The sequence below is a fragment of the Mustela nivalis genome, assembly GCF_964662115.1.
Source record: "Mustela nivalis genome assembly, chromosome: 14".
In the NCBI taxonomy this organism is placed as follows: Eukaryota; Metazoa; Chordata; class Mammalia; order Carnivora; family Mustelidae; genus Mustela; species Mustela nivalis.
Genome location: NC_139033.1, coordinates 3,986,540 through 4,014,064, shown reverse-complemented (window position 1 = coordinate 4,014,064; position 27,525 = coordinate 3,986,540). Strand labels below are relative to the sequence as shown.

General features: G+C 43.6%; 2 protein-coding genes across 6 annotated transcripts in view; one reads left to right on the top strand and one right to left on the bottom strand.

The window, feature by feature from the left end:
• RNF10 (ring finger protein 10) overlaps positions 1–22,353 on the top strand; it is a 41,949-nt gene extending 19,596 nt beyond the window's left edge. Inside the window, exons 3-17 of one of the 5 annotated variants that reach the window (XM_082699689.1) lie at positions 2,457–2,656; positions 3,822–3,912; positions 6,379–6,563; positions 6,644–6,780; positions 9,796–9,956; positions 11,596–11,721; positions 11,955–12,216; positions 12,426–12,559; positions 13,976–14,093; positions 14,330–14,431; positions 16,116–16,271; positions 18,235–18,335; positions 21,117–21,174; positions 21,271–21,429; positions 22,072–22,353. In XM_082699689.1, coding sequence (XP_082555815.1) covers positions 2,457–2,656; positions 3,822–3,912; positions 6,379–6,563; positions 6,644–6,780; positions 9,796–9,956; positions 11,596–11,721; positions 11,955–12,216; positions 12,426–12,559; positions 13,976–14,093; positions 14,330–14,431; positions 16,116–16,271; positions 18,235–18,335; positions 21,117–21,174; positions 21,271–21,429; positions 22,072–22,145 — 2,064 coding nt within the window. In that variant the 3' untranslated portion in view covers positions 22,146–22,353. Of the gene's footprint in view, positions 1–2,456; positions 2,657–3,821; positions 3,913–6,378; positions 6,564–6,643; positions 6,781–9,795; positions 9,957–11,595; positions 11,722–11,939; positions 12,217–12,425; positions 12,560–13,975; positions 14,094–14,329; positions 14,432–16,115; positions 16,272–18,234; positions 18,336–21,116; positions 21,175–21,268; positions 21,430–22,068 lie in introns of those variants that run through there. The other 4 variants (XM_082699688.1, XM_082699687.1, XM_082699686.1 and 1 more) reach the window with 4 other exon arrangements.
• A 1,739-nt stretch (positions 22,354–24,092) lies between these two features.
• On the bottom strand, positions 24,093–26,977 carry POP5 (POP5 homolog, ribonuclease P/MRP subunit). The gene is made up of 5 exons (XM_082699725.1): positions 26,854–26,977; positions 26,621–26,763; positions 25,041–25,190; positions 24,775–24,858; positions 24,093–24,673 (listed from the first exon to the last, which is right to left on the bottom strand). Exons 1-5 carry the CDS (start codon positions 26,871–26,873, stop codon positions 24,561–24,563), a joined length of 510 nt encoding a protein of 169 aa, XP_082555851.1. The 5' UTR covers positions 26,874–26,977; the 3' UTR covers positions 24,093–24,560.
• Positions 26,978–27,525: the final 548 nt, after the last annotated feature.

The window sequence follows — 27,525 nt, the reverse complement described above, 5'->3', positions numbered from 1 at the left end:
TTGAGGGTAGAAGACTGATGAGGGGGATAGAAGAGCCACATGGAAATGAGCATCCAGGGGATGAGAGACAAACAGATGACTGGAAGTCCTGAGCTTCCTGTGGTGAGTTACATAAACAGTGGGAGGTGTGGTCTCCTGGGATCTTTTGTTGAGATGAAAGGAAATTGTTTATGGTTTGCCACTTAATTACAAGGGTCCTGTACTATGGTTTATACGCATTGGATATGTCAGGCCATATTGGTTGCCTCTGCAGTGTAAGGTATTTTTCACCATATCCCTTTCTGTACTCTTTAGATTTTCTTTTTTAATGATTTTATTTATTTAGAGAGCGAGCATGAGCCAGGGGGAGGAGAAGAGGGAGAGGGAGAGAGAGTTTCAAGCAGACTGTGTGCCGAATGTGGAGCCTGAGTGGGGCTCTATCTCACAACCCTGAGATAATAACCTGAGCCAAAATCAGGAATTGGATGCTTAACTGACTGAGCCACCTGGGCACACCTGTATTCTTCATGAAGTGTAGGTGCTGTTTACTAATCTCTAAATTAGACTAAGTAACAAACGCCTTAAATTTGCTTTTCCTTTGACCTAGTAATTCCTACTATACATTCAGAAGAAATAATTGTACGTGGACAAATATTTGTGCACAAAGATCTATCCAAAAACAGGTTTATCATAACATTTTGTTACAGAGGAGAAACTATGAACAGTGTGTCCTTCATGGGGCATTATAGTATACTTCTATGATGTAGTGCTATATAGTCATTTAAAGTGACTATATGCTAATATGACTGACGTGGCAAAGTGTTTTTAACATCAGATAAGATACTGGATTAGGAAATGGACTAGCTGGGGCATCAGGGTGGCTCTGTTGTTAAGTGTCTGCCTTTGGCTCAGGTCATGATCCCAAGGGTCCTGGGATCGAGCCCCGCATCGGGCTCCCTGCTCTGTGGGAAGCCTGCTTCTCCCTCTCCCACTCCCCTTGCTTGTGTTCCATCTCTTGCTGTGTCTCTGTCAGATAAATAAGTAAAATCTTAAAAAAAAAAAAAAAAAAAAGGAATGCACTAGCTGACTTATATAAACAGGTATCTTCCATTTCAGTTTGGTAATGTTAAGAGAACCAAAAAAAGGGGGCACTTGGATGGCTCAGTTGGCTAAGCGTCTTTCTGCAGCTCAGGTCATGATCCCAGGGTCCTGGGATTGAGCCCCACATCAGGCTCCTTGCTCGGTGGGGACCCTATGTTTCCCTCTCCCTTTGCCTACTGCTTCCCCTGCTGTTCTTGCTTGCTCTCGGTTAAAAAAATAAATGAAACCTTTTAAAAAAATTTATTTATCTTGTTTTTTAAATTTATCTTCTTTAAAAAAAGAAAAGATTTTATTTATTTATTTGAGAGAGAGAGAGCACAAGTAGATAGAGCAGCAGGCAGAGGGAGAGGGAGAAGCAGGCTCTGCTGAGCAGGGAGCCTGATAGGGGACTCGATCCCAGAACCCTGGGATCATGACCTGAGCCGAAGGCAGAGGCTTTAACCCACTGAGCCACCCAGGTGCCCAATAAAGAAAATCTTAAAAAACAAAAACAGGGTCACCTGGGTAGCTCAGTGGGTTAAAGCCTCTGCCTTCGGCTCAGGTCATGATCCCAGGGTCCTGGGATCGAGCCCCGCATCAGGCTCTCTGCTCAGCGGGGAGGCTGCTTCCTCCTCTCTGCCTGCCTCTCTGCCTACTTGTGATCTCTGTCTGTCAAATAAATAAATAAAATCTTTAAAAACAAACAAAAAAAAAACCCGAAAACAAAAACAAACTGAAAAAGCCCAGCATGATTTCTTCCATCTTTGTGTGCAGTGGTATTTCTCCCATGTGGTTTCTTGCCACTTTCTAAACTTCTTCTGAATCTGCCGATTGGGTTTATTTCTGGACACAGAGGTAGTCTGCCTACATGTTCTAATTCTGTCAGTTTTAATTAACAACGAATAGCAGGGTGTGTCTTAGACAGGAGGGCTCTGGCAGGATCCTGAAGCCCATGGCAGTTAGCTGCCTGCGAGCCGCCTCCAGAGTATAGTTCCACAGACTCACTTTTGCCAGAAACAAACCAAAGAACAGGTAGCTAATAAGAGTGAAGGTGTCGGAGTCCTATGGGACTGTCAAAAGACTAATCCAGTAAATAAATCTTTGTGCTTCAAGAGAGCTAGAGGAGTTCTGTTGGGTTTTGTCACTTAATGGTTAATTGCCTTTTCACAGGGCAGGCTGAGCAGTTTAAGTCATTGTATGTTAAAGACTCTGTTCCCCCTCTTCACTCCCACCCACATTTTGGTGGACTTTCTGTATTACTCTCTCCTAGGAAGATTGTTTACTTTAAGCCTGTGTTTCATTTAGTTAGCATTTTAAGCTATGTAGAAGGAGGGATTGTGCTAGTTTCTGCTAGAAGTCAGTAATAATCTGAAATGCTTGATTCTTTTTTGTTCTAGGTAGCAGAGGCTCAAAGGGCAGAGTTTAGCCCTGCCCAGTTCTCTGGTCCGAAGAAGATCAATTTGAACCACTTGTTGAATTTCACTTTTGAACCCCGTGGCCAGGCGGGTCACTTTGAAGGCGGTGGACATGGCAGCTGGGGAAAAAGGAACAAGTGGGGGCATAAGCCTTTTAACAAGGAACTCTTTTTACAGGCCAAGTAAGTATGTCAGCTCTTAGGAGGAAAGTGCAGTTGAGCCTCTGGGCAATTGCTGGAGCTGAGAAGCAGCTTTTATTTCTTTAGAAGCAGCTTCTTTTATATTATTTCATGTAAAAATTTATTTATTTATTTGAGAGAGAGAGAGAGCAGGGTGAGGGACAGAAGGAGAAGCAGACCTCCCCTCTGAGCAGGGAGTCTGACACAGGGCTCCATCCTAGAACCCTGGGATCATGACCTGAGCCAAAGGCAGACGCTCAGCTGATTGAGCTGCCCAGGTGCCCCAGCAGAAGCTTCTTTTAAATTGCTGTGGGAGAGTGGTAGAAAAGGATTTGATTTGGTTCTTTTTCTCCTCTCTCTCTCTTTGTGAGGGGGGTGGCAAGTGTTGAAAAACAACTTTTCAAGCAGATGTTATTGGTGCTTAGAAGAATATATTACTTAAATATATTAATAAATGCTAAAATTAAATAATGCTTTCGTGTCATGATGTAGTAAAAATTTTCTTTTGAATTGGACCCAGATTTAAATTTTATTTTGGTAATTTGTACAAAATTTTATTTTGGTAATTAGGTAATTTGTTTAGCCACTTTTGAGACTCTGCTTCCTTCTATAAAGGAGGAAAATGAATGACAGGTTGGAGTGTTTGGCATATATTTGCTCAAATACTGATTGCCTTTTGTTTCCTTTTGTGTGTCATTAGTTATAATGTAAGATTTGACCTTGGATCTAGACTCAAGTAACTGGTTAGTACTTTATGTAAATTGGTAATCAAATGATTGAGTGCGAATAGGCTTTCTACTGCATGGAAGATTAGCTGTTCGCTGGGGTTTCTCACAGGGCCAAAGGAAATCTGGCTTCCTCCTGATTGATGGAGCCATAGTCTGGGTTAATTTTAGCCCAAGGGAGGCCTACAGCAGCTTGGCTGGGCTTGGGAGCAGAAGAAACAGAGTTCATGGATTTAGACTCCTTTCTTCTTGCCAAGCTCTGGATTCCCTCCAGAGCCAGGGCTAAAAACTGAGGCTGAACTCCTAGTTCTGTGCTTCACAAACCATGGCTGCTAATGGCCTGTATTTGATTACTAAGTGAAGGAAGTAAATGACTTTTTGGTGATGGCAGGTCGGTGGATTCTGACAGTCTGCCTTTTCCTTGTCTCTATCCCTGTTTCCAGCTGCCAATTTGTAGTGTCTGAAGACCAAGACTACACAGTTCATTTTGCTGATCCTGATACCTTAGTCAACTGGGACTTTGTGGAACAAGTGGTGAGTAGTTCAGCTATGTGGGGGAGAGAACTAAAGAAATGGACCATGTGACACAGCAGCTGTTGGCTGGTTTCACTGTTGATATGTTTTTCTGCATGGCCGCACTGTAGACATTCCCCAGAGATCAGTGCTGGTTTCTCCTGGAGTTCGTTTTGTGCACTCCTATTGGCTGGCCTGCAGGATTGGGAAATTAGAGGACTCTCATCTAAAAGGTATATAAAAGCAGTGCTATCTACAACCTCTCCTGGGAAGAAGTAACTAGGGAAATAGATGAAGAACTCTGGTTACCCTCCTGACCTAGAATGGGCTCATGGATATGGCTTCATTGGTAGCCATTTGTAGTAATCTGTTAGGCCTCAGTCTTGTGACGGGTGAATGAGCCACTAGCTGCACTGCTATCTAAGCCACTGCTGCATTTTGTTTTCTGTTTAAATTGGGAGCTTTAGGTATTCTCTTGCTGCTCTTAGCTTATAGAGATATAGAATACTTTTCAAAACTAAAGGCCTTGGGGCGCCTGTGTGGCACAGTGGGTTAAAGCCTCTGCCTTTGGCTTAGGTCATGATCCCAGGGTTCTGGGATCGAGCCCCGCATTGGGCTCTCTGCTCAGCTGGGAGCCTGCTTCCCTTCCTCTCTCTCTACCTGCTTCTCTGCGTACTTGTGATCTCTGTCTGTCAAATAAATAAATAAAATTTTTAAAAAAACAAAAAAATCTAAAGGCCTCAAAGCCTGGCTTCCCATTAAGTATGAAAATTCATAAAATCATCAGAAAATGATGAGTCCAGGGGCATCTTGGTGGCTCAGTCGTTGGGCGTCTGCTTTCGGCTGGGGTCATGATCCTGGCGTTCTGGGATCGAGCCCCATGTTGGGCTCCCTGCTTGGCGGGGAGCCTGCTTCTCCCTCTCCAGCTCCTCCTGCTTGTGTTCCCTCTCTCCCTATCTCTTTGTCAAATAAATAAATAAAAATCTTAAAAAAAAAAAAAAAAGAAAAGAAATGACTCGTCCTGTGAAGCCTAAGTTTTATATACATTGGTTAAAAAAAAAAAAGAGAGAGAGGCATAGAAAGTGAAAATCTCATTGACTTCTCTGTTGGAAAATTACTGGTACCTTACTTCTTGATCTTCTGTATGCCTTTGTGTATGTGTGTATATCTTTTTTTATAAATGGGATCATAGGGGTGCCTGGGTGCCTCAGTTAAGGGTTTGCCTTCAGCTCAGGTCACGATCCCAGGATCCTGGGACTGAGTCTGACATCGGGCTCCCTGCTCAGTGGGGAGCCTGCCTCTTCCTCTTCCCCCTGCTTGTGTTCTCTCTCTCTCTAATAAGTAAATAAAATCTTTTAAAGAAAGTGGGATCTTATATTGATTTCTGTCACTTTTTCCCTTTGTGGAACCCCTAAAATACTTGTGTACTTATTATATATGTTTGTGTGTGTGTGTGTGTGTGTGTGTACATACATATATTTTTTAAGATTTACTTACTGGGGCGCCTGGGTGGCTCAGTGGGTTAAAGCCTCTGCAATCGGCTCAGATCATAGTCCCAGGATTCTGGGATCAAGTCCCGCATCAGGTTCTCTGCTCATTGGGGAGCCTGCTTCCTCCTCTCTCTTTCTCTCTTCCTGCCCCTCCACCTACTTGAGATCTTTGTCAAATAAATAAATCTTAAAAAAATAAGATTTACTTACTGAGAGAAAGCATGCACACATGTGTGCACATGGCATGGAGCGGTTAGGGAGAAGGAGACAAGCAGACTCAATGCTGAGTGGGGAGCTTGATAAATAGGGCTTGATCCCAGAATACTGAAATCATAACCTGAGTTGAAATCAAGAGTGGGGTGCTTATGGGGTGGCTCAGTTGGTTAAGTGACTGCTTTGGATTGGGTCGTGATCCTGGAGTCCTGGGATCCCCGAGTTCTGCATCAGGCTGCCTGCTCAGTGGGGAGTCTGCTCTTGCCTCTGACCCTCCCCTGCTATGTGCTTTCTCTTTCTCATTCTCTCTTTCAAATAAATAAATACAGTCTTTAAAAAAAAAAAAGGATGCGTAACTGACTGAACCACCCAGGTGCCCCTTGTTATTATATTAAACCATTATTATGGGTTCCTTAATGATATAAAGTGTTATTATATATCTACTTTTTTATATTTATGTTTATATTTATATTTATATTCATATACATGTATGTGCATTTTTAGAAAAAGATTTTATTTACTTATTTGACAGAGAGAGAGATCACAAGTATAGGCAGAGAGGCAGGCAGAGAGAGAGAGGGGGAAGCAGGCTCCCCACTGAGCAGAGAGCCTGATGCGGGGCTCGATCCCAGGACCCTGAGATCATGACCTGAGCCGAAGGCAGTGGCTTAAACCACTGAGCCACCCAGGCTCCAGCCACTGAGCCCTGGAGAGAAAGATTTTAACTTTGACAGCCCCATGTCAGTTTGAAAGCAGTGTAACTTGTGGCGTTATTTTGTTTCAGCGTATTTGTAGCCATGAAGTGCCATCTTGCCCAATATGCCTATATCCACCTACTGCAGCCAAGATAACCCGTTGTGGACACATCTTCTGCTGGGCATGCATTCTGCACTACCTTTCCCTGAGTGAGAAGACCTGGAGTAAATGTCCCATCTGTTACAGTTCTGTGCATAAGAAGGATCTCAAGAGGTGAGATGGAGACATTTAATAGATTAGATCCCCCTTCTGCTGACTCCTTGCTCTTTTCCATCTAAATGTCCATGTTACAGTGTTGTTGCCACAGAGTCACGGCAGTATGTTGTTGGTGATACCATTACAATGCAGCTGATGAAGAGGGAGAAAGGGGTGTTGTTGGCTTTGCCCAAATCCAAATGGATGAATGTAGACCATCCTATTCATCTAGGAGGTGAGTTCTGTTAATTTAGGGGGCAAATAATTTTGGGTACATCCTTCAAGGCTATTGTGAGTATATCTTTCCATTAGAAATTGAGCCTTTGAGCAGGCCATTTCTAGCATTTCCACATCAGTTTTAGGATTCTGGTAGGTTAGAGGGGAGTTTGCAGAGTGGCTTAACTCTCTGCAAGTTTCAAGTATGGCTCAGTTATATATTTTAATTTTTTTAAAGATTTATTCATTTATTTGAGAGAGCAGGAGAGAGCATGAGGAGAAGCAGGCTGTCCACTGAGCAGAGAGCCCAGTACAGGGCTCAGTCCTGAGACTCCAGGATCATGACCTGACCTGAAGGCAGCTGCTTAACTGACTGAGCCAACCAAAGGCCCTCAGTTTTTCATTTTGTTGAAATAGTGGCTGGTCCTGAGGATTCCACAGTCAGCAGTCTGCGCACCTGTTGTCCAGGAACTCAGTAGTCTAGTAGAAGAGACATATGGTGGCCAAGCAATTAGAATAGAATGTGAGAAGTACTCACAGTGGGGAATGTGCACAGGGTTTTATGTCCTGCATTCCATGCAGAAATTAGTATTTTTTTTTTTTTAAGATTTTATTTATTTATTTGACAGAGAGAGAGATCACAGTAGGCAGAGAGGCAGGCAGAGAGAGAGGGGAAAGCAGGCTCCCTGCCGAGCAGAGAGCCAGATGGGAGACTCGATCCCAGGACCATGACCTGAGCCGAAGGCAGAGGCTTAACCCACTGAGCCACCCAGGCGCCCCTAGAAATGAGTATTGATTAAAGTGGCATTTCAGTATCTGGGCTAAAGATACTTCTCAATAAATAGTATTCAAACAGTAAAAAAAAAATAGATCCCTGTCTTATACCATTCATAAAAATCAACTTCTCATGGATTAAGTAATCGAATTTTTAAAAATTAAAAAAAATTTTTTTAAAGATTTTATTTATTTATTTGTCAGAGAGAGAGAGGGAGAGAGAGTGAGCACAGGCAGACAGAATGGCAGGCAGAGGCAGAGGGAGAAGCAGGCTTCCCACTGAGCAAGGAGCCCCGGGACGCTGGGATCATGACCTGAGCTGAAGGCAGTTGCTTAACCAACTTAGCCACCCAGGCATCCCCAAAATTTAAAATTTTTAAGAAAAAATATGGGACAGTATCTTTATAAATCCTCAGGTATGGATGAATTTTTGAACCAGGATAAAACTGTATAGATGTTATAAAAGAAAAGCTAAATAAATGTGATTTTATAAGAATGAAATCTGACAAGATTCCTTAAAGTCAACTGATGAAAAATTAAGGGAAGATTTACACATTTTTAAATTAACTAATTAGTTTAAAGATTTTATTGTCAGTGAGGGAGAGCAAGTATTCTATGAATTTTATTAACAAGCTAGGCTAAGCATGTACAAAGCATTTCCCAGAAAGGGATATTGGAATCCTTCCCAAGAATTATAAGAGATTTAATTTTGCTAAGAGTTATGCAAATCAAAATGGCTATCAGATTGACACACATGAAAAAGAGAAAAAAACATTGGGAACACCAGGTTTCAAAGCGGGGTGGGATGGGTGGGGAAGGCAAATGAGTTCTTGGTGGTCTTTTGATGGGAGAAGTTTGATAGTATTTAAAATTTGATAGTATTTAAAGTATTTAAAGTGATAGTATTTAAAGTTTGATAGTATTTAAAGTGCACAGGGGCACTTGGCTGACTCAGCTGGAGGAACGTGGCTACAATTGTGAATTTGGGGGTGTAGAGATTACTTAAATTAAAAAAAAACAAAAACAAACCAAACCCACAACCTTTGATCCAGCATTTATACTTAAATATCATAAGGAAATTATTCGCACCAAGGAGCATGTATAAGGATTTTTTTATTCCAATGTAATATAAGTTGATAATAAGCTAAATATTCCATGAGGAATTTACTCAAAGTAGAGTGTATTATTCTGTGGAACACAATACAGAAGGCAAAAATTAGGTCTCTGTGGGGCACCTGGGTGGCTCAGTGGGTTAAAGCCTCTGCCTTTGGCTCAGGTCATGATCCCAGGGTCCTGGGATCGAGTCTCCCATCGGGCTCTCTGCTCAGCAGGGAGCCTGCTCCCCCCCCCCAACGTCTGCCTCTCTGCCTACGTGTGATCTCTGTCAAATAAATAAATAAAATCTTAAAAAAAAATAAATGAACATGGGTATAAATGTATAGAAAAAGATTTGATGACTACGTATTGAAATTTGCAAATGGTTATCTCTGGGTGGGTACTAGGATGGGAGGGTGGGGAAATGGTATTTCAAGGGTTTCTCAAAAGATAATATTATCTTAAAACTTTTGAAAAAGTACAGAAAATATGGGAGAGGGAAGTTAAGGAAATAAATCCTCCATGATCCTTTTATGCAGAGGTACCCCAAAATTCTAGATTTTTTTTTTCTGTGCATGTATACTTCTGCAAGATTAGGATTAAATTTTCTAGTTTGGTGTCTGCATTTTATTCATGTAATGTGAGTATTTCTACATGTTAATAAATGTCCTCAGAAAACCATTTTTATTTAAAAAAATTTTTTTAAAGCTTATTTTTAAGTAATCTCTGTATCCAACATGGGGCTCGAAAGCACGACCGGGAGATTGAGTCGTGTGCTCTCCCAATTGAGCCAGCCAGATGCTCCCAGAAAACCATTTTTAATGTCTGCAAAATTCCCTTTAGTGAATATGCCATCATGTCATTAACTATTTCTGTATTATTGGACATACTGGTTGGTTGTATTTTTGGTATTATAGATGATGTAATTATTGAATATTGTTTGGCTAAATTTTTTTTAACTGCATATTTTGTTTTCTTAGATTACTTATAAAATGGGGTCAGAGTTAGAAACCTTGTATTAAGGTCATTATTAAATTGTTTTTAGAAAATTATGCTAAATTACTTCCATCTTTACAACAAAGGTATGTGTAAAAGTTGCTGTGTAGCCAGGTGGTTGCAAAGCTTTGAATGTTGCATTTTTGTGATCTTGCTGGTTTTCCTGTAGATGAACAGCACAGCCAGTACTCCAAGTTACTGCTGGCCTCTAAGGAGCAGGTGCTGCACCGGGTGGTTCAGGAAGAGAAGGTAGCTCTAGAGCAGCAGCTGGCAGAGGAGAAGCACACTCCCGAGTCCTGCTTTATTGAGGCAGCTATCCAGGAGCTCAAGGTAAGCCAATGCCCTGGAAACAAGGTAGGGTGGTGGGGATAGGTTACCTTAGCCCCACATTTATGATAATGAACAGGGAAAGGCTAAAAAAGACAGTTTGCTCTGGGATTTGGTAATGGGAGGGAAGTGGTGACGTAGTGGGTATTTTTTGTGTGTTTTTTTGGGGTGCTACCTAGTATTTTTTTTTTTTTTTTAAAGATTTTATTTATTAGGGGGAGAGAGAGTATGAGAGGCGAGAGGGTTAGAGGAAGAAGCAGATTCCCCACTGAGCAGGGAGACCATTGTGGGACTTATCCTGGGATTCCAGGGTCATGACCTGAACTGAAAGCAGTTGCTTAACCAACTGAGCCACCCAGGTACCCGGTACCTAGTGGTTTGTAAAATGCTCTCTGGAGCTGAAAGAAAGAAGTTAAAATGATCTTGGAGTTAATTGAGCCACTGAAGTCTCTTTGATTAACTACCTTCTGAGTTAAGCAAGGTAGGCTTTTTTTTTCCCCTAAAAAAACACTTGGATTTATTTTTAGAGATGTTTTATTTGAGGGACATTTTGCAGAAAGTAGGATGGCCTATGTAGCAGGGCTTAGGAGTGCCTGCTGAGGATTTGGAGCAACAGGAATTCCCCAGAAACAGAATTTCCTAAGCTCTGTACCCTTTAATAGGCATCAGAATCCCTGGTTGTTGGGCTCCACCCTGAGAGGTGGAGTCTGTCAAGTCTGGGCTAAGTAGGCTTAATAATTTGCATTATCATGAGTTCCAGGGTGTTTTTGATTTTGTTCATCCTCAGACCATATTTTGAGAATTGCAGATCTTAAATTAGACCAGTGAAAGCCCTTGTTTACTGAGTGATTGGCATGTGACAGGCCCTATGCAATGGTACTGTATTTACATTTATCTCACTTAAGTGTCATTTCCTGGTGTGATAGATATGGCTGTCCCCTTTCATAGATGAGGAAATGGAGTCATGGGTTAAGCAAGGTAATTTACTTGAGGACATATAACTAAAAAGAGGCGAAGCTGGAATTCCTGTCTTTCCTGAGTCCTCCTTTAGCAGGGTACTCTGTATTTCATTTGGGTTTTTTCCCCCTATAATGCAGAGTATTTGTTCCAATGCATTTCAGAGAAGAAAAGCTATATAGAAGTAGAGCAGTCCAGGTTTAGGTGGGAGTTGGCCATACCCCTGCCTTTAGCACTGGGGCTTTTGAAGCGTAGCTTGTAAACACAAGAAGACTAGTTCTCTGTTCTTGGATTTTTGTTCTGGAAGCTTTTGTGTTGTGTTGTCAGTGTGACTGCCACAGATTCTAAGCAGAATACCATCCCATTTGGGTACCAAGTGCTTTTTGCTTCCTGTTTCCTTTGAAGAATGAGGATTTTAAGTACTAGAAAACCAGGCACCCCTGGCAATTATGTTTTACGACCAAGATTGAAAATAGTCAAAATAATCAAAATATATAGGACTAGATGAAAGGAATGGTGTGGAGAAAAAGCCACAGCGGGGATGGGAGCAATGGGAGCACAATTCCCATTGGGTCTTGTTGCCTTTTAACTTACGCTCCTGTTGGGAGAGTCCGTTGTAAGCCCTTGCTAAACTCAGTGTTTCTGGAAACTTTGATTTCTCTGGTCTTCTCTCTGGTGGTCTAAGACTCGGGAAGAAGCTCTGTCAGGATTGACCGAAAGCGGAAGGGAGGTCCCTGGTGTTGTGCCTGCTCTGGAACAACTGGTGCTGATGGCTCCCTTGGTGAAGGAGTCCGTTTTTCAACCCAGGAAGGTTAGTGTGTCCTTCTTAGAGGCTAAATGGCTGCTGTTCTTCAATGTTGCTGTTTAGGTGGCAGGTGCTGGACTTTGGGGGGGGGGGGGGCTGTGAGTATTTTCTGTGTGCTTATTAGTTCTTTACCCAGGGATGTTCAGTCAGTGACAGCTAAGGAAGACATCCGGAGAACTTGGTTCCCGTGCCTACCTTGCCACATAAACTTTCTTTTGATATAGAATTTGTCCCAACAGGGTGTGCTAGAGTATCTGTCTGCTTTTGATGAAGAGACCACCGAAGTTTGTTCTCTGGGCTCTCCTCATCCTCTTGCTCTCCCTCTGGTGGAGGAAGAGGAAGCAGTGTCTGAACCAGAGCCCGAGGCCTGTGATGACTCAGAGTTAGTAGATGACAGTCTGGGAGAGGGGACCATTTGTACTGAGTCCAGCCAGCAGGAACCCATCACCAAGCCAGGCTTTACACATCTGAGCAGCTCTCCTTGTTACTACTTTTATCAAGGTGAGTGTCCCTGAGAGGAGGGCTGGGTTGCCATGGAGAGGTTTCAGCGAGGTGACCTGTCCTCTTAGCAGAAGGAGGTATTGCTGCTAGATGGGCTTGGGTCTGTTGTGCCTTTGGCTTTGGGGAGGGAGAGGCAGGCCTAGCTGTGTGGGGGGCCCTCGCTTGAGGACCCGCCAAGATTGCTGTGTGAGAGAGCCGCTTGTCTTCAGCGGAGGACGGGCAGCACATGTTCCTGCATCCTGTGAATGTGCGCTGCCTTGTGAGGGAGTACGGCAGCCTGGAGCAGAGCCCGGAGAAGATCTCGGCAGTAGTGGTGGAGATTGCCGGCTACTCCATGTCCGAGGTAAGGTCCTACCTGCCCCGAGGGTTACGGTTCTGGGGTGCCATCAGAATGATCTCTTTGACATGGGCCTAGCCAGCCCATGCACCCAATCCTTCAAGGATCATAGCTTTTGTATTTGTCCATTTTTGTCACTGATAATTGTCCCCCCAAAGTTCTAAGAGATTAAACGGTGCTCCCTTACCATGTTGGGTTTCTGGTAGTCACCACTGCTCTCTGCTCAACAGTTTCATTTATTGTGGTTTGGGAGTACAGATGTCTCTCACTTTCATTCAAAATGAGTGTTTTTATCTTTTTCCTTATGGCTTGGGAAAAATGTCCAAGGAATCGAAAAGTTCTTGGAAGCTCTACACTAGGTTATACAAGCTTGAAACACATTTCTTTTTTAAGATATTTAAAAATTTTTTATTTATTTGACATAGATCATAAGTAGGCAGAGAGGCAGGCAGAGAGAGAAAGAGAGAGGAGGAAGCAGGCTCCCCTGCTGAGCAGAGAGCCAGATGCGGGGCTCGATCCCAGGACCCTGGGATCATGACCTGAGCTGAAGGCAGAGGCTTTAACCCACTGAGCCACCTAGGCGCCCCTTGAAACACATTTTTGGCTTAGCAGACAGCTGTTAATTATTGTCTGATAATTTACATACGTGTTTTTACCCTTTGAGAGTTACCCCTGTGTTGATCACAAAATTTGTTACAAGCCTCAAAATAAGAGACTCATTGAGTACCATAAACTTTACATCAAACATGCAGAAAATGGGGGTGCCTGGGTGGCTCAGTGGGTTAAAGCCTCTGCCTTCGGCTTAGGTCATGATCCCAGGGTCCTGGGATTGAGCCCCGCATTGGGCTCTCTGCTCAGCAGGAAGCCTGCTTCCTCCTCTCTCTCTCTGCCTGCCTCTCTGCCTACTTGTGATCTCTGTCAAATAAGTAAATAAAAATAAACATGCAGAAAATGAAAAGAAAAATTAATGGTCTTCAATTTTTTACTATTTCAGGCCAATCTTTATTAGTAGGGAAATCTGCTTTATTTGCCTTCCCAGTTACCATTAATTCTGTCCATGGATTCTAGGTTTTTTGCCATCCAATACTCTTTAACTCCCCTTGTTCTCCCCACCCCCCCCCCTGCTTAATTGTAGGCCCCAGAAAATCAGAAATAGCTGATCAGCTTTAGATTATTTATTACCAGGCTCAGTTTATTCATTTGCAGCACAAACCTAAACACTGCTTTTGGTTGCTCATTCTACCTCACTGAATGTTGACTGACAGTTTCTGTTTGGCTTTGTCAAATGGTGATAACTTGAGTACTGCTCTTTGAACCCCAGTGCTGTGTGTGAGTGGGCGTACTGTTGGCTGTCTGGGGTGGGAACCTCTGCTCTGAGTCTGGCTCGCTGTCAGTTGAGTTTTGGTCCCTTTTGCATGGTAGGATGTTCGACAGCGCCATAGATACCTTTCTCACCTGCCGCTCACCTGTGAGTTCAGTATCTGTGAATTGGCTCTGCAGCCTCCTGTGGTCTCCAAGGAAACCCTAGAGATATTTTCAGGTAAGAATGCACCCACTCTGCTTCTTTTCAGAGTGGAGTTCAGGGGTTCTTCTGACTGGAAACCCGGGGTGGGAGGAATTAAGGAGCTCCATCATGAGCCTCCGTACCTCCAGAAACACTCCATCCATTCATCCAGTTGGCTGTCTCTTTATGTGGCCTTATCTACTAGTCACCTGGGAGGAGTTAATGGCCAGATTTTCTTCGTTCTACCTCCTCACCATCTGACCAACCCACAGATGACATTGAGAAGAGGAAGCGTCAGCGCCAGAAGAAGGCTCGGGAGGAACGGCGCCGGGAGCGCAGGATTGAGATGGAGGAGAACAAGAAACAGGGCAAGTGTAAGTTCAGGAGCTCCCATGGTTGACTAGTACAGCTGTGCATCATCGGAGAGAGACTCAGTGCTTGGGCCCAGGACCCAGACTGCTTGGTTCACATCTTAGTCCTGCCACATGTTTTCAGCTCTTAAATCTGAATCATGAGGGTACCCCCTTCATAGGCCTATTTGAGAATTAAGTGGGTTAATTCTAGTCAAAGCTCATAGCTCTTAATAAGGGATGAGATTAAATTCATCCTTGGCATAGTGGGTGAAAAAATATGTTCTGGGAAGAGAATTGGAATCTGAATTTGGTGGATAATTATCTCCTGTGCACTCTAGATGGAACATTAATCCCACCTTTGTATTAAAGGGACATCTATACCTAGCTTAGCATGTCTCCCAAGGAGTCTGACAGAGTAGAAACCTTGACAAACTAGGAAATACATGCAGGAGGTTAGATTTTCACACCAGTAAGTGCAGAGCCTTTTGATCTGCCACTCCAACGTAAGCTTCATTGGACCCAGGAGAGTAGTGTGACATGAGGGCCTGCTTATCCTCCAGGAAGCAAAGAACTGAGTCCTCAGCTCAGGAAAGGACTTCACTGTTTTTGACTACATTCAGTATGGTAAACACACATTTTACTTCTTTGAGGCACCTGGGTGGCTCGGTTAAGTGTCTGCCTTCAGCTTAGTTCATGATCTTGGGGTCCTGGGATTGAGTGTCACTTCGGGCTCCCTGCTTGGTGGGGTGTCTGCTTCTCCCTCTCCCTCTCTCCCCTGTTCATGTTCTCTCTGTCTCAAATGAACAAATTAAGAAAAATCTTAAAAATTTTTTTACTTTCCCTTTTTTACTTCTTAAACTTGGATAACTAGGATAACACTGGGGTTCCAGTGTTATATAGCTGTTTGGCACATTTCCCAAATGTTTGAAAAACTGGTGTTTCAGGAATGAGCTTTTTTTGGTTTGCTTTTTTTTAAATTATGGAAATATTCAGAGACAAGTATATAGAGTAATGTGGTTAAGCTGTATGTCTATTACCTGGCTTCAGATAGGAATAGTTAGAACAAAGATTTTATTTATTTTTATTTAAAAATTTTTAAAAAAGATTTACGTATTTCAGTGAGAGAGGAGTACATGCACAGGAAAGTGGGGCAGGGGAGAGGAAGGGGAGATAGAGGGGACAGGGCAGAGGGAGAGAGTCCCCAAGCAGACTCTCCCCTATGAGGGGAGAGCCCACAGGGGGTCTTGATCTCAGGACCCACACGATTAAGACCTGAGCTAAAATCAAGAGTCAGATGGTTAAGCCTCTGAACCACCTAGGTGTCCCAAAATTTTGGTTTTAAAGCTGTGTTTACATCCCCCTTTTTTTTTTTTTTAAAGATTTTATTTATTTATTTGACAGACAGAGATCACAAGTAGGCAGAGAGGCAGGCAGAGAGACAGGAATGGAAGCAGGCTCCCTGCTGGGCAGAGAGCCCCATGTGGGGCTCGATCCCAGGACCCTGGGATCATGACCTGAGCTGAAAGCAGAGGCTTTAACCCACTGAGCCACCGAGGTGCCCCTACATCCCCCCTTTTTTTTTTTTTTTTTTTACATCCCTTTTTTTAAAAGACTCTTGGGGGATTCATTCTGACTGTCCTCAACTGTTGGAAAATATTTGAGGAATATTCTAAATGGGTCTACCATTCTCCTCTTTTCTTTGCAGACCCAGAAGTCCACATTCCCCTAGAGAATCTACAGCAGTTTCCTGCCTTCAATTCCTATACCTGCACCTCTGATTCTGCTTTGGGTCCCACCAGCACCGAGGGCCATGGTGCCCTCTCCCTTTCTCCTCTTAGCAGAAGTCCAGGTTCCCAAGCAGGTAAATGAGTTGGGGTTTAAAGAATAAAGTTGGCCATCAGCCACAGACTTTAAAGCAAAGTCCTGGTATCTGAATGTACAACTCTGACCTACTCAGCATGGTGGGATCTTTAGGTGACTAACATTACTTTAAGTAGTTAATATATTTCTGAGATATGTCAGATTTTACTATTTGATCCACGTTTTGTGTTTGCTGTACTGACTGCTTTTTACCCCGCTGTCTTCTGAAAATGTCAAGACCTCAAGGTAGTTCATAGGGCGGGACAGTTAAACTTAGATTCTTCCCTGTGACCCATCTGTTTTATTTCTAGTTTGTACCTGTGATATAATCCCCTTGTATGCTTAAGCATCTTTGTACATGTCTCTGTTGTAGCATTGCTTATAATGGGGAGGGGGGAAGCCTATGAAATCTGCTGTTAAGGTAATGGCTGAATTGTAGAGCATTTATACTCTACTGTGAAATACTTTATACCTATTGAAGAGGGGAGTAGCCGTCTTCATGAACTAATGCGTGGACCTTTAAGATGAAAGGACATCGTCAAATAAGACGAAATATGATACCACTGGTGGGTTTTACTTTTTTTTTCCTTATTTTTTTTAAGTAGGCTCCATGCCTGATGTGGGGTTTGAACTCATGACCCTGAGATATAGTTGTATACTCTTCCAACTGAGCTAGCCAGGCACCCCACATTTGTGGATTTTAAAAAAAGAACATAAAAACAGCATTTCGTTATGGGTTCATATATCTGAATGTGTAGAAAAATACTGAGATGATTACCTAATCAAACAGGTAATGGTGTTTTACTCTAGGGAGTGAGGTCAGTATTTAGAGGTTGTTCAGAGGCTTTTGCCTTTTAAAAATACTTTTTTAAAGAGAGAATGTATTAATGTATTATCAAGCTAAACATTTAAGAGTTAATCATAATTTTGTTTCAAAGAGCTATCTTTTCTGAGCGTCCTCCTGGATGGTAGTTTTTGATAATTAAAATACATTTCTTGCCAGCCATTTTAATAAAATGTCCAAAGCAGAATATTTAAAGCTCTTGGTGATTCTCTTGTGATCATTTGCCTGTCATCACTTTGCAGATGAGAAGCGTGAGGCTAAGGCAGGGGCTTAGTGACAGGAATGTGACAGAAACCTGCATTGTGACCATTATGCTCTTTAGTTTGAGAGCTGCTATACAGAGCACTATGGCAGAACATTGACCACATCATCTGTGATACAAAAATTGTGTTTGTGTATGTGCTTTCATCATACGAGCCTTTCTGAGGAACGGACTTTAATGTCCTGAGGAAGAGCAGTTGGATGGTGCTAGGAATGAGCGTACTGAATAGCCCTGGCTGACTGCGGGACGGCCTGCCACCTGGAGAGTGACTAGGCCCTTCCCTCCCAGCAATGATCAGGACAGTGGGTAGACCTGTGGGAATTGCTCACCTTGAGGTCAATAAGGATGGAGAAGACTATTATCTAGGGCTTATCAAGGAAAAGCTTGGATCTTCATACTGGATTTTGTTCGTGTATGTGTATTTTGGATTCTAACTGAATATTCCCAGGTCAGAGACATCTGGCTGGACCATAAAGGCTGACCTGATTACATTTTATCTTTTCCTTGGAACTTTTTCATTCACATAAAACTAGTCCATAATAGTCCCCAATACCTAGGCCTGGAGAGTCAGCTGCTTTGGAAAGGGTTTTTCTTAGTGTGGGAACAGATGCTGCCATGCTTTCTAGTATTACTGTGAGTACTCCACTTTTTTCTCCGTGGATCACTAGTGTGAATAGTGGGGCCATGTTCTTGACTTTATAAGAAGACGGCAGAGTGGTAATTGGATCAGGTTCGCTTTTAGAGGTGGGGCTGGTAATTATCCAGACCCGATTCAGGGTTCATCTTTTCTCTCTTGTTAAGAATAGACTAGCTCTTTGGAGCTTAACTTACATAATCAGGTCTCTGGTTTCCTTTCAGACTTTTTGCTGACCCCTCTGTCACCTACTGCCAGTCAGGGCAGTCCTTCATTCTGCGTTGGGAGTCTGGAAGAAGACTCTCCTTTCCCTTCCTTTGCCCAGGTAAATCTTTTGCTTGTATTGTAAAACAGCCCAAGGATATCTAACATGAACTCTGCTTGTTCTTTCTGGAAATCCTTTCTGTTGGAGGAGGAGACTTACAGGTTAATGTTGCATGAATGGTAATAGTCATGGAAAACTTTAAGAGGAAATCTATTGGATTTAGTCTCCGATGTTACTGTATAGACTTACCAAGGAAAGAGATCAAGAGTAGCTAGGGAGAATCAGAGCTTCAGTTATTTAACAAATCATTAGATACTTGGGTAATGAGCACTGTTGTAGGGGCTGGGGAGACATCAATCAATTTTAGCTGGTCCCTAGTTCTAGGACCTTGGATTTAGGTAGTGTGTATCTATTACATATAGTAAACCATTCCTCTTTACTTTGGGAAAGGAGAGGTTGTGGTTATCCTATAACTAGCCAGACCAGCTTTCTTAGGCAGGTGGGTTAGAGGAACACTAGGCTAGTGACACTTGTTGTCAGATCTTTTTTTCTCCCCCCAGTAATTGAAGTATTTTTATTTTATGTACAATGAGTTAACATCAAGATAGGTCTTTTGGAGGACCCATTCAAGAAAGTTCACTGAATCCAATTTACTGAAGCCTGTATCCTTCCCATACTGATGGAAACACTGGTGGCACATACATGAAACCCTACTTCCGGATCTCAGACCAAGTGGGTTTGAGCAGACACAGCTTGCTCTCTCAGATGCAATGAGACAAAATGAGTCAGATGACTTTTTTAATCTTTAAAACACAAACCAACACTCTGCATTCCTGCATTGAGATAACTAAGTTCAGATGGATGGATTGCTTGCCAAGCACCCCCATTAGAAGTTAGTATTAACTTTTTTGGGGCTAGTTTGGAATCATTAGCTTAACAGTTCTTTAGAGCAGGTGATAATGGATGTTTCTCACAACAAATGGCAGTGCGTGTTGAGAAATAAGCAGGAATTGGACTTTGGTTAGGAGAGTCCTGAAGTCAAGGAGAAAGAAATAATTGAGAGCAATCCTGAACATTAACTGGTAGGCTTCAGAAGTGATAATTATGCAAGTGGCTCCCAGGAGTTATGTCAAATGCTTAAGTTTGTTGTTGTTGTTTTTAGTTTTTTTTTTTTAACTAGGTTTTATTGCTTTTGCTTTTTTTCAGAATTAAATGGTGAACAACTTCAAACTTCAATGTGTTGAAGGAATAGCATAATGAACGCTTTTACCTTTCATCTGTGTTCACCAGTTGTTAGCATTTTGCTGTGTTTGCTTTCTCTTTTTATGTTGAAAATCAGTTACAGACCTCATGAATGACAGTTTACTACCAAATATAAGTGGCCCCACAAATGACATTCTTCTTTATAAGCACAGTTGTCATGACCACATCAAAGAAATTCAGCTAACTGAATATCTCATTGCGTATGTCTCAAGGGTCCTATATTGTTTTCAGTCATGTCCAAAGATTGCTCATTGCATGTATTTGTCAAGTCTCTTTAGTGTCCTTTGATCTGTAACAGTTTCTCTAGCCTCTCTCTTTTGTTTTGTTTGATTTTCTTCCTATGGCATGGATATTTTTGAAGCATCCAGGCCAGCTGTTGTATATAGAGTCTAGAGTTTGGATTTGTTGGTTTCTTTTTTCATAAGTGGGTTCAGGTTAAACATTTAAACATTTCTGGCAAGAATAAAACATAGGTGGTAGGTATTTTAATGACCTTTTAAGAGTAAGGTGGTTCAGATGTCTTACTATTTGGACTCTGAACTCCCAGGGAAAAGATCATCGAAGTGGTACATGATAAAGAAATGTTATTCAGGGAAATCAACCTCTGCAAGTCCAACTCCGTTTGAATAATACTGTACCTCACTTTGGGACACACACTTTAGGACAAGACATTCCTATTTGAATCTTGTGGGGCTTGTCTCCTGGTATTTTTCCAGGAATAAAATTCCCCTTGCTTTGGGTGCCTGGGTGGCTCAGCGGGTTAAGCCTCTGCCTTCTGCTCAGGTCATGATCTCAGGGTTCTGGGATTGAGGCCCGCATTAAGTTCTTGTGACCTCTGTCAAATAAATAAATAAAAGCTTAAAAAAAAACCCCAATTCCCCCTGCTTTGAGCATAGCATGTGTTGCAGATGGGATTCACACTGGCCCTTGATAATTAAGAAACTGGCCTTGGCCAGACCAGATGAAAGAGTTCCTCATTCAGGGGCAGGAGGGATTGTTCTGATTTTACTGTACATAGAGGCTGGATCTAAAATTTTATAATTAAGGAGCTGTTGGAAAAGCAAAGACTGAAGGGTAATTAAGGCAGTTGCAGGATAAAGTTAAACTTATTGAACTGGTTTTCTTGGCCTTTAGTAACTGGAATTCTATAGCCAGGTGGTTCATTTTGAAATCTGGAGGGTACTGCACACTGCTTATTCCAGGAGGTTTATGTTTTTAGGAGTCCCAAGAAGAGCGGGAAAACTTACCAGAACAAGAGAATCACACAAAAGTCAGGATTGTCAACTTGAGAGTCTGAGTAAGAACCTATTGTGCTGTTATGCACTATTCTTCAACCTTTTTCTAAGGAATAAAACAGGCTTTGGTCTTCCACCTTGGGAATTTCACTGCTATCTGCTGGTCAGGTTATAGAGAACATGACCAAAATAGTGCATTGAGGAAAGAAGTATCTGGAAAATCCTTTTTTCCCAAAGGTGATAGTTCTTTGACCTTCTAGCTAGTTAGTGTCGAGACACAAGTCTAGAAGAGAAATTGGACTGGTTACTTAAATTCTTGTCTCTCTTCTTTCCCTCTTGGCAGATGCTGAGGGTTGGAAAAGCAAAAGCAGATGTGTGGCCCAAAACTACTCCCAAAAAAGGTGAGAATGACCTTCTGGTGGAGGGGAATTTGGTCCCTTTCAGAAAGTTAAAGTCTCTAGAATCCTCTCTAAAATTCTAACACTGGTATTTTATAGATGAAAACAGCTTAGTTCCTCCTGCTCCTGTGGACAGTGATGGGGAGAGTGATAACTCAGACCGTGTTCCTGTGCCCAGTTTCCAAAACTCCTTCAGCCAAGCTATTGAAGCCGCCTTCATGAAACTGGACACACCAGCTTCTTCAGATCCCCTGTCTGGTAAAGGCAAAGAAATGTGTGCTCAGTACAGGGCTGTCATTCCCACCTGCATCTAGTGGTGGACATCACTGATTAGGCTTTTTCCTCTGAGCCTGTAGGGTCACATGCTAGTAGTGTCAGCTAACAGTCCCTTCCTATGTCAGGTAGGACCTTTTCGCCACCCCACATAAATTCTTGAGGCCTGGATGTGAAATTCTGAGAAGGTCTTTATTTTTACCCTTCTAAGACATAGTGGAGGAGATTTTAGAATCCTGTTTGGTAGAGGGTGGCTAATAGTTGGAGAAGTCAGGCTTGAAGGCCACACCACTCTGGCTATTCAGTGAGACAAGAACATTAGCATTTAGGGTGTGTCTTCTCTGTGCTTGGCATTGTGCTCATTTTATTCTCCCGACAACTATATTAAATGGGTAGAACTGTCACAGGTAGAGCAGATGAAGAAATGGGTCTAGGGACGTAAAGGGACTTGCCCAGACAAATAGTGCAGCATGCGGGGACTGGTGTCCGGATCCAGGCAGTCCTCACCCTAGAACCTTCGCTGCCGCTCTGGACTCTCAGGAGTGAAAACTGGCTGTAATTGTCACTAAAGCTGGAGGCAGGGGGATAACGTTCAAAGCTAAGCTCTTTCTTGTTTCCATTTAGAAGACAAAGGAGGAAAGAAAAGAAAAAAACAGAAACAAAAGCTCCTGTTCAGCACCTCAGTCGTCCACACCAAGTGACACTACCGGCCGGTTACCTTCTCCATCTGGTTTTCTTTCTTCTGTGCTTCTGTTTTGCTGCTGTAATTTTTAAGTATTTGAGTTTGAACAGATTAGCTCTTGGGGGGAGGGGGTTTCCACAGCGTGAGGGGGAACCAAGAAAATTTTAAATACAGTGTATTTTCCAGCTTCCCGTCTTTACACCAAAATAAAGTATTGACACTCTCAAGAGATCTCTTCCTGCCTAGATTTTTAGTTTGTTACCAGGGTTATTGTTTTGGACCTATGTATAATTGGTTTTTCTCAACCCAAGTAAGTTTGAGTCCCTTCACCACTCCTTGGAGCAGCCCACAGCCCACTGCTCTGCTGACATGTCAGGGCGTCACGGTTTCAACATACCACTCAGCACGTCTTTTAAAAATAGAGCCTTTCCTGTCTAGTTTTCCTCTTGTTAAAGAAACAGAGGATGGGAATAAAATGGATTTAGGACACCCAGCTTGAACTGGTTTTTCTTCTGAGAAATGGCCAGGATGCGGCTGCTTACCTAGGTGCTAGAAGGTTTTACAACTTGTATGTGGCTCATTTGGCAGGGAAAGCTGGAATTGTCACTAAAGCAGCCCTGGAACCTGCCAACTGTTAGATGAAGCTTTATTTTGAGTGACAGTGGCCTGAGTTGTAGGAGCAGAGGAATCTGGCACAGCTGGAGGCAGAGCTGAACAGGTTTGAAAGCAGTGGTGCTGTGCACTGCCCCCCTGTTGTCTAGAGCAGTCTGTGCCTTGGTTGGAGTGGAATTTGAGTGATGTGAATTTTGCTGCTTAATAAAGTGACCTCTAGGTATGTGAAGGCAAATAGTTGCAATAAATCACCTGCACAAGCAATGTGAGCTTTCTGGGTTTTTAAAGTTCATTACAGGTTAGCTAGACATACTTCTTAAATAGGGTAAAGTAACAGCTACTGTGAGCTTGAGCACTCTGGTGTCACAGGGTCTCGGTGTCTTTCCTAGTGTCAGGACTAAGGGGTTCTTGAGTTGGGCTTAGCTTTACCTGTCATTCTTAAAGAGGTTCATAAATCCTGGGACAGGAACCGCCCTGGGTGCATGAGCGTGTTTCAGCCCTGAAGATAAGGGGACATGTTGAAGCAAACATTACAGATCTTTCTGTTAAATGTGTAAGGGACTTTGAATAACATCTGTTTTATTATACAAGATAAAAGATCCTAGAAATGTCATTGGTAAGTAGTGGATCCAAACCCTCCTAACCTCTGTGAGTGAGGAAGTGTTACTTGGTTTCAGGTGGCCCAGCAGGGGTGAGACAACAGGGAAGGGCGAACTGCAGAAAACTACTAGAAGTTGGCAGCTGCTGCTTGGCTTTGTAATGTCAGGCAAGGCCAGGTTTTGTCACACACCTCCTCCCTACCCCCACCACCCCCTCTGGTAAGAAAAATGCAAGAACCATGTTTGTTATCCTGTTACCTGATTAAGGATTGGTAAGGAATCTGGTATTTTTAAGGTCAGTATGGAAACCAGCTATAGATTTGTGCCAGTTTAGCTGCCATGTCTCACTAATACTTTTACTCTAATAACCTGGACTGCTTAGGGGTTCATCCACAAGACCTCAAGTGGGAGGCTATACATCTAGCATCACAGGGAGCCAGTCTTCCCACTGAGGCCAGGGATAGCGGGGGAAGGAGACCTCCCAGCCAAAGTGGGAGCCAAAGATTTTTTTTTAAAAGATTTTATTTATTTATTTGACAGAGATCACAAGTAGGCAGAGAGGCAGGCAGAGAGGAGGAAGCAGGTTCCCTGCTGAGCAGAGAACCATCCCAGGACCCTGGGATCATGCAGGGCTCCATCCCAGGACCCTGGGATCATGACCTAAGCTGAACGCAGATGCTTTAACCCACTGAGCCATCCAGGTGCCCCCCAAATGAAACTTCTTAAGTATACTAAAAGGCTGCTATAGAAGTGAGTGTATTTATTTTTTAAATTTTATTTGAAATAGAGCAGGAGATGGGGAGAGGGAGAGAGGGAAGAGAGAGAATCCGAAGGACTCCATGCTGAGCACAAAGCCCAACTTGGGGCTCAGGCCCACAATTGTGAGATCATGACCTGAGCCAAAACCAAGAGTCGGATGCTTAACCGACTGAGCCCTGGTGCCCTGCCAAGTACATTTATTAAACCTACTCAGCCAGGCAATTAGACACAGATATGTCTGTAACTGCTGGGGGTTCACCACCTGCAGGACCACTTAACCCGGCAGCGCTAGGTAAATGTGACTTCAGTTTAAGTGAACAAGTCCTCTACTTTGAGCTGATACCTTGGCCTCTGGTGAGCAGTCATCCACTTTGCCAAAATTGTAGCAGATGCTGCTGCCTCCCAGAATGTTCTGTTCCAACAACTGGGCCCTGAATCTCGGGCCCAGCACAGCGTGCAGAGGTTCACTCCACTGCTTCAGCAGCCTCCTCCTCACCACTCTCCGAAAACTCCTCATCTGACCTCTCCTCTAGTAAACAGCTTCTGGTGACAGACTTCTGGATAGCTTGTCGTTCTCCTGGAAAGGCAGGCAGAGCAGGGATGAAAGAGGTCTTTGGGAGTCCCCTCTTTTCAGCCAGGCTAGTTACTGCTCAGTGGGCACTGGCCAACATTGCTTACCTTCGTCAGTGCAGTTCTGCAATAAGATCAACAGCTGTCTCCTGTTGTAATGAATCAGGAACTTCTGGCATGTTCTAATTGTACCTGTCACATGAAAGAACTCTGTGGTCAACAGCTCATGAAAGGTGTCTGTCTCAAAGACTTTCTGAGCTGGGTGAAAGCCTCCTGTTCTTGGCAGGAGAGCAGGAAGACCTACCTGCCTGTCAAGACTGAACCCTGGACCTGTTACTATTGAAAATCAGTGGCCATACCACATGCACCCCTACCTCCCACGTGTAAGGTATTGAGAAAACACGGGTAACGGTGTCCTTTGTTCTCCAAGTATGTGATGAAAGGAAGAGCTGAGCACACGAGGTGGTAGAATTCTTTCCGGCATCGAAGTAGCACTACTCCAGTATAGGCATTGAGGTATCGCACTACAGCAGGGGAAAAAAAAATATTTTGGGAAACTCTGGATTCATTTAAAAATCTTAGAGTAACTGAACTTCTACTATGTGCCAGGCAGTGGCACTTGGGATGCATCAGTGCGTAAAATATTTCCGAAGGAAACAAACCCTTAGGACACACATTTATTTATGAAAAAGGGACAAACCACACCAGGGCTTTGCACACCAATCAGAATGAATTTGGAATTTTAAATGCTCTTCTAATTCACTGATTAGCTGATAAGTGGGGCTGGGACTGGCAGAGATCCATCTTCCTCAGGGGAAATCTTGGCTAAAAAAAGTTATTTTTTTAAGATTTTGTTTGACAGCACAAGCAGGGGGAATGGCAGGGAGAGGGAGAAGCAGGTTCCCCTTGAGCAGGGACTCAAGGACTGTGGGATCAAGATGAGAGCCAAAGGCAGATGCTTAGGTGACTGAGCCAGGTGCCCCCTGAAAAACAGGTTCTATTGCAACTGGGTTCTGTAGGTCTTTTTTTTGTTTTTTAAGATTTTATTTATTTATTTGACAGAGAGAGATCACAAGTAGACAGAGAGGCAGGCAGAGAGAGAGGGGGAAGCAGGCTCCCTGCTGAGCAGAGAGCCCAATGCAGACCTCGATCCTAGGACCCTGAGATCATGACCTGAGCCGAAGGCAGAGGCTTAACCCACTGAGCCACCCAGGCGCCCTGGATTCTGTAGGTCTTGAAGAGGTTGCGAATGACCCAATGTAAATGAACTGGGCCTATGTGCATGAATTCTCCGGTATTCAGTTTTAAGCAAAGGTTAAAACATGTAATGAATTTAAACATTAAATAGCGTGGCTGGGGAGTTTGGGTGGCACAGTCGGTTAAACCTCTGCCTTCAGCTCAGGTCTTTATACCAGGATCTTGGAATGGAGCCTGCTCCTCCCACTCCTCCCTGCTGCTGCGCTCTCGCTATTTGTCTCCAATAAATATCTAAACAGCGTCCTTGTCAGAAGAATCCCCTCTCTCATCTACATACGATGGTGGGTTCTGTATTTCATCTGCTGTATTAAGGGTTTTTTTAAAAAGGTAATTTTGACAATTTTCCCCCCATGGGATGTTAGTGTAACCAAGTAACTTAACTCGGAACTATACCCGTCCTCCCCCATTTAATTCATTATCTTGCTCAATCACAATCCTAGTATACACACGTGAAATTGATAAAGCCGATTCTTTCCCAAAGTGCCACCGCCTTCTGCTTTTAGCTCTCCGCCTAACCTCGAACTCACGCAGACTCGGGCTCAGACTCCGATTGGCCTCAAGAGGACATACTGTACAGTGAGGACTGTGTATCGGGTTTGGAAGCTCCTGCCGTGTCCCGTACTCTTTCTTTCTCCCTCTTCCGGCCCCCGTTCCCTCCCAATCCCGCCGTTCGCCTAGTTCCGCAGCACTCACGTACCCGCGAAGCCGATGGAGCAGGAGGCTGCGCCGAAAGTCCCGTGCACGCGGGCGATCGTGTCCCGTATGAGGCCGCCCAGCACTCGGTCCTCCAGACTCAGGCGGCAACGGGGGTCATCAGAAACCACCTCGCAGAGCAGGTACCTGCGGCGGGCAGCAGAAAAGTGAGCGCGCGGCCAAGGCCGCGGGGGACCCGGTAGGGGAGGAGATGTTGGGCAGGCAAGGGACCCTTACCTGTGCTTAAACCGCACCATGGCGGCCTCCGCGCGCCGCGGCCCAGCTCCCAAACCGGATATCTGCGGTTTTGCTGGTGGCCAATGGGAAATTACCCTCCGCAGTCTTGCAACCAGTCAGAGAGGAAGCAGGGTAAGAAGGCGGGGCTAGAGGGTTGGGAGGCAGATCCCCGTGCCAGTCTCCCTTAAGCCCTACCTCCCTCTACGTTTGTAGAGCGCATGCGTCCTTGCTGACCGCCTTGCTGAGTTAGGTGTTTGGGAGTGGGGTTCCGCGATCTAAGGGCGTGTGGTTGCGATGGGTGTTTCTGCAGCAGGTCGAAGTTTGCAGTTCTTTGCAGGTGCATCCGCTGCATTTGGGGCTCTCGGGATATGTACTCTCTATTACCTTGCAATCAAGTAGTGTATGCGCTTATATTCGCTCCCTAAGCTAGACGGCGGGACTTTTGAGGGCGAAACCCTGCATTTACACGCCCGGGATTGACACGGAAAATCGGGCCTTTAGTTTCAGGTTGGAGATCGGTTTAATTTTTTCGTACAGCCAAATATATTATTACTATTTGGGTCTTTCAACAATCTTATGGTAACCGGAGTATTGCCTCGGCTTTTGTTGGCAAAAACAATCCGTGATTGTTATATTTTACTTTTTTTTTTAAATAGAAAAGTACAAAGAAGG